The 11,174-nt window shown below is 37.8% G+C and overlaps 1 protein-coding gene across 1 annotated transcript in view; it reads left to right on the top strand.

Moving 5' to 3' along the window:
- The window catches only part of LOC108798857 (glutaminase kidney isoform, mitochondrial-like), an 88,145-nt gene that overhangs the window by 43,942 nt on the left and 33,029 nt on the right, over window positions 1-11,174 (top strand). Inside the window, exons 10-14 of the mRNA XM_018570660.1 lie at window positions 990-1,056; window positions 1,949-1,999; window positions 4,496-4,672; window positions 6,103-6,234; window positions 6,494-6,586. Of these exons, the coding sequence (XP_018426162.1) occupies window positions 990-1,056; window positions 1,949-1,999; window positions 4,496-4,672; window positions 6,103-6,234; window positions 6,494-6,586 (520 nt within the window). The remainder of the gene's footprint in view (window positions 1-989; window positions 1,057-1,948; window positions 2,000-4,495; window positions 4,673-6,102; window positions 6,235-6,493; window positions 6,587-11,174) is intronic.

Genomic DNA, 11,174 nt, shown 5'->3' with positions numbered 1-11,174 from the left:
ATATATATATAATATATGTATGTATATATATATGATATAGATATATCTATATGTGTGTGTGTGTATTGTGAGCAGGGCAAAAACATTTTTTTATATTAAAAAAACAAAACATTTTTATTGTGTAGTCTATCCAGCTTGCAGATGGAACTCTAGTCTCCGTTTCACTTGATTGCCATAGTTATTTTTTAGCTGTTTTAAGAGAAGTCCATAGGGTTGCAGAACTTGAATGAGTCATCAGAACAGTGACTCATCCCTTATTTGAAAGCCGAGTCTGAGCTTTCTTTCAGACACATGCACCTGCGTAGTTTCAATATACTGTAGATAGTGTAAAGAAAGATATAAAGCAGTTACACAAATGTATAAAATAGATTTCCATACAGACAGGACTTAGCAGAGTCTTTAATCTTGAAAAGTTGACGTCATTACCTATACATTGGTCTATAAAATCAGATATAGCTAATACTACAGTATTTCTTTTTTGAAATGTGTACCCCTTTTCTTGTTTCTACTTATTTTGCAGTTTTTGTAGATTTAGCTTATGTTTGTACATTAGCCCCTATTCATCTGAGTGTTTTGTCCTGTGCTTCCCTAAACGTGACAATGCTCTAACATGAAGAATCCCATTATTTTCAATAGTGCCCGATCACACATGAGCGTTGTGTCTCCTGTCACCTGTAGCTTGCTGCATGAAAAAGGACATGAGCTTTTTTTTGGGCAAATTATTTTGACCACCATAAACTTCAATTGGAGTGCCTCAAAAATGCGTGACTCTGAGCCTAACAACCATCTACTCCTTCTAGTAGCTAGCTTTCCATTAGATAAAACACAAATGCTCAAGCCTGAAGGCGCTTGCAAAGCGTGCAAAACATTGCTTCACAATTGCCTGAAAACTCTCATGAAACAATTTAGGACTGTATATTTCTTGCATAAATTTTGCTCTGTGATATTTTGGGCACTGTGTGGTACTCATGCTACTATACCTTTTATAGGTTCCAGTCTGAGAGAGAAAGTGGAGACAGAAACTTTGCCATTGGATATTATTTAAAGGAAAAAAAGGTTGGTCCTTTTTTATCTGCAGTTTAATGGACACCTATATCAAAAATAATCATGTTGGTCGAGGGGCCAGAACATAAGGTGGCTGCATCCTAGATAAATTCGGCATAATGTGTATTTCTGGATTTAGAACTAAACACATTTTTTGCTTTTCAGACGGTCTCTTGGTCCTGTTCAAGAGTTGCAAGTCTCTAATTCCTTTCCCCACTTGAACTTCTCTTAAATGTTACGGAGTTTTATTCTTTTTTTTTTTTTTTTTTTTTCAATAAAATGTTTATTTTTGTTTTACATTATATTGGAACATTCAGGTACATCCGAGGTATACATTCGTAGGTTATGACATAATATGAACTATGATATTCCTTAACTTTCTACCTTGTGGCACTACTGCCAAAAGTGCAATGCTGACGTTACCAATGCTTAGCCGGTAGTCTGTTTTTAAAACCGGAGTTTTATTCTTATTATGCTAATTGCCATGACAGATTTTCACAAGTTGTCCACTATCTTGTTTGGGCATGGAAGGAACAGTTGATGTAGGTTGTGGTAGGTGAGCTGTGTGCTGCATCTTATGGTTGTGGTGTGCTGCTTACATACGTGTAATATTACCATCTGTTAGTGCACAAATATGGACGTGTTTATGGCCCAATATAATCATGATACATATACAGTATAAACTTGTGAATAATGACGTTTAAATGTGAACAGTGCAGGTTTTTATTGCTAGTCATTTCTATAAACCTAGTCAGAAGAAGCTTTTGGGTAGGTATTGCAGTCACCTTGTGGTTATTGTGATGTAATCTAAATGAGCCACATGGGGGGGCCAAATTCGGAAATTACTTTCAAGTTGTTATGTTAAGTGTCCTATAACATTGTATTTGTTCTTTTTTTAAACCAGTGTTTTCCAGAGCACACTGATATGGTTGGAACTTTAGACTTTTATTTCCAGGTAAGCTAATTGACATCACAGTCTAGTGGACATTAAAAATACTTAACAGTCTTTAGTTATGTTTTTTTTTCTCTTAAAGGTTTCGTGCACAATGTTATAAAGGCTCCAGTGCCCTTCTGCCAGGCACTACTGTAAGAGCCAGATGCACCATGGACCCTGCATGCTCCAGTTTTGAACATTGATCCCTTCATTATTAGTGCACTTAGCACTTGAAAAAAATGTCATTGCGTTTTTTTATATTGTGTTCATCACAGTAATAAAACAATCTCTGTGATGATATCCATCCATCTTGCAGTCACCACATGGTGTATACAGATGCACTCTTGCAGATCCTAAAATTTTAGCCTAAATAGATATGGTTAGGTCATTTCTATATATGCCCACATCCCCTTTCTTAGCTCTGTGTAGTGTGTGTAGCACAAGCGCACCTAGTTCTAGTTGCACTTGACCAACTCATTTTTTTATCTACGTAGCTTGTCCTCTACCGTACATAATTAGCTGGCCACCCAGTATCTGCAATAATGATTCCTGTTATTCACCTGCCCCACACATATCATGCTGAGGGAGAAGTTGCTGTCAGGAATCAGTAAATACATCATTGCATTGAAGTCTCCTTCAGAGCCATGTGTGATATGTGTGGAGCCTCCTTACAGATCACCCAGACTGTACACTGCTAGTGTCTGAGAACAAGGAGCGGTGGTTGCTGCCTTTCACACATAGCTTTCCCACACTTTGTCATACTATGAATGTCAGGCCAGAAAATTCTAATACACTTCCTATTCACATTGTGAGAAAACAGAAGACGCATTAACTCGAAATGCAAGTTAGGGGCGTATCAGTGTTTTTGCCTGACATTAGTATAATAACATGTGGGTTAGCCATCACTTCAGTGTGAAGACAATTTTCTCACTTCTTCGTCCTCCATAAATAAGAAGCATGATTCAAGTGTGTATAAACTGATATTACAGTTTTTGGGGAAAGAGGGAAAGGTGGTATGTACACTGACTGTCTCTCTTTCTTTGGGTACAGAACACTGATTTGAGAAGGTCCTTAACACAATGACATTCAGGTGGGATAGTATGTGTTCAGTAACTGTTGCTAGAGGGAAAGTGCACCATGGACTTGATGCATCAGTCTACGGTATTACATACCACGTGCCAATAGTGTCATTTCAAGCGTCATTATCAGATTCAGTAGTAGCTATTAGTTTGTTTTTCTTTCACTTAAACCTTCTTGTATAAGCCTGTCAGAGTGCCTATCCCTAGTGGAATGTACCACACAAGGGTGCAGGGAACGCTGGAGAAATGTCTCCCTGGGATTCTCTGGTTGCATCACTATGTGCAATTTCCATATTAAAGGAGAACTATGGGGTTAAGGCTTTTCCCCATAGTTCTCCTTAGGGTAACGGGAGCACACAAACTAGCGTCCTCCCGTCACCCTAGGCGTAGTATACCGCAAGCTGATCGAGAGGTGAGCAAATGCCGGTATGTGTTCGCTCACCTCCTGATCTACTGAGCCGACCTGTGACAGTCTCATTTTCACAGGTCGGCTAGAACTATGAGGTGAGTGAAAAGCACTCGCCTCATAGTTCTCCTTTTAAAGACGGCTGCGGCGTCTCAGTATACCGCGAGCTGTAGCTCGCGGTATACTGAGCTTAGGGTAACGGGAGGACGCTAGTTTGTGTCCTCCCGTTACCCTAAGGAGAACTATGGGGAAAAACACTGACCCCATAGTTCTCCTTTTAAGTATAACCGCTAACATATTGAAAATGAAACAATGCTGGCTGAGGAACCTGTCTGCGAAACTCTTCAATAGAATGCTTTGCCAGTGATTGGGACACCGGGGGTGTTCAGCAAGAAGCTTTTAATAGAGGAGTTCAAAAAAAGTGTTTTGTAGCAACAGGAAAACCTATAAAATTGGAATGAGGAGAAAACAGTACTGCATAACTCTGAATTTAGGATTATAGTTGAGCACGGAAACTGAAGCTTGTTTTTCTTTGCTCCCTAACATGCACATGACAGAAAAAGAAGAAAGGCCAATATAGGTGACAAAAGTGGGCAAATGGAGATAGAAGAAGAAAAAAAGACAGACAAAGCTTAGGCAAACACAACACCCAGAAAAGGGATGAATAGCCATATCTAAAGTGCTTTATTCTATATAGAGAGCCTAAGTATAGAGCCATATTTATCTAGCTTTTATATATCGGCTTTGAGTTTGGTATCTTTTGCTATGTAAATACTTTGTTTTTACGATGGCAATGCTGTACCTTCCAGTGTGTTAGTGTAGAGCTCCTGGTTTCTTTTGGCCAAACTCACAGTAACCTTGTAGTATTGTTATTTTTACTGGAAGTTTCATTATTTTGGAAGTGTTTTAAGATATGTGGAAATTAGTGTTTTGCTTGCCCTGTAGTTATTTTTTCAGTACATTCATAATTCTGTTAAAACATATTTTTTACTATATTATACTAATGTTTTATGTTTTCTTTCCCCTATTTAGTTGTGTTCCATTGAAGTGACTTGTGAATCTGCCAGTGTAATGGCCGCTACCTTGGCTAATGGTGGCTTCTGTCCAATAACAGGAGAAAGGGTGTTGAGCCCAGAAGCAGTGAGGAACACACTAAGCTTAATGCACTCTTGTGGGATGTATGACTTCTCAGGGCAGTTTGCATTTCATGTAAGAGCCTGTTTCAAGTCAATTTGCACTAACACTAAAGCTGGCTGTTGATGCCTCGATAAAAGCAAGCAATGTTCATAATTATTAGGATTATTTGCTATTACCAGAGCATACCTGCTGGGTCATATCACATCACTAAGGCAGTTGGGGTTACTCTTTATCACACAGAGAGAGGTCTGATCCTTTATACTTCTGTGCAGGAGGATGAAGGAGCAGAATTTCTCATGAAAGAGTTGCTGACACTATCTCCCGCTGCATAGATTAACACTTCTGGATTTAAGATTGTGTTATAGATGGAGCAAATATCCATAACCTTACTGAGAAGTTCTACCAGCAGCCTTTCAAACCCCAAGTAATTACATTACCATTTTAGTCATACCTGTGAAAGATGAACTCTTATTAGTTGCTTTGGGTTACCACAGTTTTAATATTGCTTTTTGTCTTACTAAACAAACCAATTTGTGTGTGAAGATATACATAAGTGGATTTCTTTTTTTTTTGTGGTATTTGCATCTGTGCATGTATAAGATTGCTAAAATGCCACTGGTATCATACATTATTTACATCATGCACATGTGATTTTATTATATATCTGAGCTTGTTTGAGTTAATGAGATATTTTCCTTAGAGGGGAACTAAGGGGTGAGTGAATTACACTCATCCCCATAGTTAGAGCCGACGTGTGACATTGAATCTGTCAGATGACGGCTCTATTGATCAAGAAGTGAGCGAACACATACCGCCGCTCACTCACTGCTTTATAGCGGGCAATAGCCCACTATATACTGAGTTTTGGGTCATGGGAGGATGTTAGTATATGTCCTCCCAAGACCCTAAAGAGAACTATGGGATAAAGAGGTTACCCCATAGTTATTTTAAGTATACTTTTCTCATTCATTGAGGGATAAAGAATTTCAGAGACTGTTGGGTTATTCTGCCGCCTACAGAAGGATTTTGGACACAAGCAAATAAAACGGTAGTGGGCCAGCTCAGTATAATTCCTCTACCTCATAGCTTGCAGTTTTTTGCTAGTGTCCAAGGCGGATGCTCTGCGGAGAAAGGGCTAATGTTTTATTTAATTTTTGCTACCTAACATGTCCCTAAACCGCTGGACATACCGTATATGTGTGTGTGTGTGTGTGTGTGTGTGTATATATATATATATATAATTAGTCCCAGGGGTAGCCACCGCACTAAATATGTATGGTAAATGCTCAGGTGCTCATCCACAAACATGTCCATACAAATCCAAAGCAGGTATAGAGGCGTGTCTTGCTGCCAGATTGTCACTTTTATTATAATAATTACTATAAAGTACTGCCAGTTGATTGTGTTCTATGAAATCTGAATGTTCAACATCTTATCAGCAATGTATATATGTCAAAAATAGCTCATCAGTTTACTCAATTACTTTCTTTGGTCTGTCATAGGTTGGCCTCCCTGCAAAATCTGGAGTTGGAGGAGGGATCCTTCTTGTGGTCCCCAATGTTATGGGCATTATGTGTTGGTCTCCTCCCCTGGATAAGTTGGGAAATAGTGTCCGTGGGATCCAGTTTTGTCAGGTGTGTAAAGAAACACTGTAGATGTTTAGTTGTATGGCATGTTCCTTTTGTTTTGAAAAGAGAATGAGCGAGTCGCATGCATTAATCTCCCAATAAACTCTTATTTGCTGTTATTCTTCCAAATTCTATTAGTGATCATTTGCATCTGATGATGGACTCTAAGGACTTTGTTCCAAATATATAGTCATAGATTGCTATTTAAATGCTTGCTGTTTATACCATGCAGAAACAAATGTTTGTTTTGCTTTTGTTTTCACAGGACTTGGTAGAACTTTGCAATTTTCATAACTACGACAATTTAAGGCACTTTGCAAAGAAACTCGACCCACGTAGAGAAGGAGGTGACCAGCGGGTAAGTTTTAACATTGCATGCTTGTTTTGTATCCTGACTGACTGCTTTAATGATTTACAATGTGGCCCTCAGTGTTACAAATTAAGAAAATATAAGAATCCAGAATTCTAACAGCTACTCTTGATTAAACAAAGCAATCAAGAAATGGATCCATTACTGAAATGTTACATTTGAGTGCAGTCCTATGTTAAACATAACTACAAGGTTGCTTACCCAACTGGATCCCTGATCACAGTACAGGCTAGCGTATACAAGCTTTTGAGATGCAAATGCCATGCATACATATTGATTAGAATGGAGAAAAGTACAAAGTAACCTCGACTGATCTCAAAAGCCTGTTTTATAGTAGCTCTGTTATCCCTTTCCCAGTCTCCTCTTCGGTGTTGTCCTACCTCTATAAAACTGTAGCTATTTTACTGACCAACACAAATAGAAAACTAGCAAGGGGGCACATGGGCCAGGGGCCAAAACCTTTCTTGTCCTAAACAAGCCCTTAGTTGGTAATAGGAGAGTGCTTCTGGTGAGTTTTACGGTTTTCTCTAAGAAAAGGAAAAAGCATGACCTAAATTCAAATGTGATTTGTGCTGCACATATAAACACAAATCCATTTTAGTATGACTTTAATGTTAACTCATTAGACATCATATTACAGTGTAGATAGGATATCACAGTACTGTATTTAATGAATATATATAGTGATCTAGAGCTGTGGATAGCTCTATGCACTGGAATGCTAAATATGCAAGACTTTAAATAAATGTGGATATGCAATTGGTTGTAATAGTAATGGACCCAGTACAGTGTTTGGCCAGGATTAACATTGTGGAATGAAGCGTTTAAAGTGATTATTTAAGCTTCGAGGAGTTATATGGTGTGCATATATGAAGAGTTAATAATGCATGGTTCCTTTTTAGTCTTGAAATATTATCGGAAATGTACACTGTGGATGGTAGTAAAACTGACAGTTTTTCTTTTATTTTAAGTTTCTTTTACACTGGAACATCTTGTGAGCCAGGAAAAAAAAAATATCAATAAATAGAAAATAAAAGTAGAGAAAATTATTAACTAAATAAAATACAAAAATTATTTGTGCCAATACTTACCCTAACTGCTGCGATCACTACTTTAGTGTAAACCCAAATCAAATAATACAAATAAAATATGTGCTGCGCTTTTTACTATAAGGTAACTAATCTTCTCTAACAATTATATATAAAAAAAGTGTGACAATAAAAATTAGAATTACTCTAATTGTATGGTAAATGCTCAGGTGCTCATCCACAAACATGTCCATACAAATCCAAAGCAGGTATAGAGGCGTGTCTTGCTGCCAGATTGTCACTTTTATTATAATAATTACTATAAAGTACTGCCAGTTGATTGTGTTCTATGAAATCTGAATGTTCAACATCTTATCAGCAATGTATATATGTCAAAAATAGCTCATCAGTTTACTCAATTACTTTCTTTGGTCTGTCATAGGTTGGCCTCCCTGCAAAATCTGGAGTTGGAGGAGGGATCCTTCTTGTGGTCCCCAATGTTATGGGCATTATGTGTTGGTCTCCTCCCCTGGATAAGTTGGGAAATAGTGTCCGTGGGATCCAGTTTTGTCAGGTGTGTAAAGAAACACTGTAGATGTTTAGTTGTATGGCATGTTCCTTTTGTTTTGAAAAGAGAATGAGCGAGTCGCATGCATTAATCTCCCAATAAACTCTTATTTGCTGTTATTCTTCCAAATTCTATTAGTGATCATTTGCATCTGATGATGGACTCTAAGGACTTTGTTCCAAATATATAGTCATAGATTGCTATTTAAATGCTTGCTGTTTATACCATGCAGAAACAAATGTTTGTTTTGCTTTTGTTTTCACAGGACTTGGTAGAACTTTGCAATTTTCATAACTACGACAATTTAAGGCACTTTGCAAAGAAACTCGACCCACGTAGAGAAGGAGGTGACCAGCGGGTAAGTTTTAACATTGCATGCTTGTTTTGTATCCTGACTGACTGCTTTAATGATTTACAATGTGGCCCTCAGTGTTACAAATTAAGAAAATATAAGAATCCAGAATTCTAACAGCTACTCTTGATTAAACAAAGCAATCAAGAAATGGATCCATTACTGAAATGTTACATTTGAGTGCAGTCCTATGTTAAACATAACTACAAGGTTGCTTACCCAACTGGATCCCTGATCACAGTACAGGCTAGCGTATACAAGCTTTTGAGATGCAAATGCCATGCATACATATTGATTAGAATGGAGAAAAGTACAAAGTAACCTCGACTGATCTCAAAAGCCTGTTTTATAGTAGCTCTGTTATCCCTTTCCCAGTCTCCTCTTCGGTGTTGTCCTACCTCTATAAAACTGTAGCTATTTTACTGACCAACACAAATAGAAAACTAGCAAGGGGGCACATGGGCCAGGGGCCAAAACCTTTCTTGTCCTAAACAAGCCCTTAGTTGGTAATAGGAGAGTGCTTCTGGTGAGTTTTACGGTTTTCTCTAAGAAAAGGAAAAAGCATGACCTAAATTCAAATGTGATTTGTGCTGCACATATAAACACAAATCCATTTTAGTATGACTTTAATGTTAACTCATTAGACATCATATTACAGTGTAGATAGGATATCACAGTACTGTATTTAATGAATATATATAGTGATCTAGAGCTGTGGATAGCTCTATGCACTGGAATGCTAAATATGCAAGACTTTAAATAAATGTGGATATGCAATTGGTTGTAATAGTAATGGACCCAGTACAGTGTTTGGCCAGGATTAACATTGTGGAATGAAGCGTTTAAAGTGATTATTTAAGCTTCGAGGAGTTATATGGTGTGCATATATGAAGAGTTAATAATGCATGGTTCCTTTTTAGTCTTGAAATATTATCGGAAATGTACACTGTGGATGGTAGTAAAACTGACAGTTTTTCTTTTATTTTAAGTTTCTTTTACACTGGAACATCTTGTGAGCCAGGAAAAAAAAAATATCAATAAATAGAAAATAAAAGTAGAGAAAATTATTAACTAAATAAAATACAAAAATTATTTGTGCCAATACTTACCCTAACTGCTGCGATCACTACTTTAGTGTAAACCCAAATCAAATAATACAAATAAAATATGTGCTGCGCTTTTTACTATAAGGTAACTAATCTTCTCTAACAATTATATATAAAAAAAGTGAAAATAAACTATACAAATATAAATAATAAATGTTTTCCTTTCATGAGAGTTTTTAAAATTCCCTTTTAGTACTTTGATATTGAGGTTTTGGATGGAGTGATCCTTCTGGGAGAAGTGATGTCCTACTGAAGTGCAATATTCATCCTCTTTGTGGTTCTTGATCGAGCTCCTGTGTAGGCTCATCCTGAGCTGCAGCTTAAGGCCAGTTTCCCCAATGTAACAACCTTTGTCACATGCTGAACACTGTATCATGTACACCACGTTAGCAGATGTGCATAAGTATGACCCCTTAATGGTGTACGCTTTGTTATTGTGACTCGCTGTATTTCTGTCACATATATGTTGGCAAAGTTTGCAGCGGGGTTTATTGCATTGTACTGTGCCATTCTGTGTAAGCGCCTGTTCATATACGTGCTCTAAAACAAGAATCACAGCCACAGTCTTTTCCGTGATGTGAAATACTTTTTCTTCACAGTTGTGAGAATTGCCTTCACCAAAATACACCCACTGGAGTGCAGCTCACCTGGCAGAATGACCCTGTGAGTAAGGTCATAAAGTGCAAGAAGGAAAACAAATCCTTCATAAAGTCTGGCTGCAGCCGCAATCTAATCCTAAGCATCCCTGCTAGCCTGTAGACAGTCTCTGGCTCCACCCTATGTATGTTAGGTCTGCATGTGACTTCGTCAGGAGTGTGCCAACGTAACGTACATAGGGTAGAGCCAGAGATCTATGGACAACATATGAATTCATTAAGTATCTAGAGACTGCATGGCACCACTGATATTTTATGTTTGTTTTTGTATTGTTTATTTGAAGTTGTTTATAGTAGAAAGCGCGGCACATATTTTATTTGTATTGTTTAAAAAGTAGAACTGTTTTACAAATTATTTATAAGAGGTTAAGAAATTTATTTTTTTATTGGAGAAGAACAAATGTAAGGTCACATGGGGGCAAAAGCAGTGAGAGACAGAGATGGGTGGTATAGGAGTGAACATTTCATAGCTCTTTCCTTTATACGAAAATAAAGGTGAATGACCTATTAAACAGCATTGTGTAAGCAACACTAGACTCAAAGGACAATGCCACTTACATTCACTTCAGCTTATCCTCAGACTAAAAGAATCCCGTACAATTAAATACCTACTGCACTATGGCACAATAATAGAGCGTGCATTGCTCTAATATAGGGTTCCTGTAAACAGTGCTGCCCTGCTGATGGCTCTACCTCTGCTTACATAACTTTGTCTCTGGATGCCAATAACCTTCGTGGAGGTAGACGCATTGGCAGTGCATCGATGTGCACAGGAACCCTGTAATCAGGAGATTCAGGGAAAGACCTTGAGGGGTGGGGACTGGAAAAGCAGCAAAGAGTTGTGGGGGAGGGGACTGGAAAAGCAG

Source organism: Nanorana parkeri, unplaced genomic scaffold (assembly GCF_000935625.1).
Source record: "Nanorana parkeri isolate BGI_ZX_2015 unplaced genomic scaffold, ASM93562v1 scaffold1569, whole genome shotgun sequence".
NCBI classification, from domain to species: Eukaryota; Metazoa; Chordata; class Amphibia; order Anura; family Dicroglossidae; genus Nanorana; species Nanorana parkeri.
The sequence above is the reverse complement of the archived record's forward strand: the minus strand, read 5'-3'. Positions and strand labels throughout refer to the sequence as shown.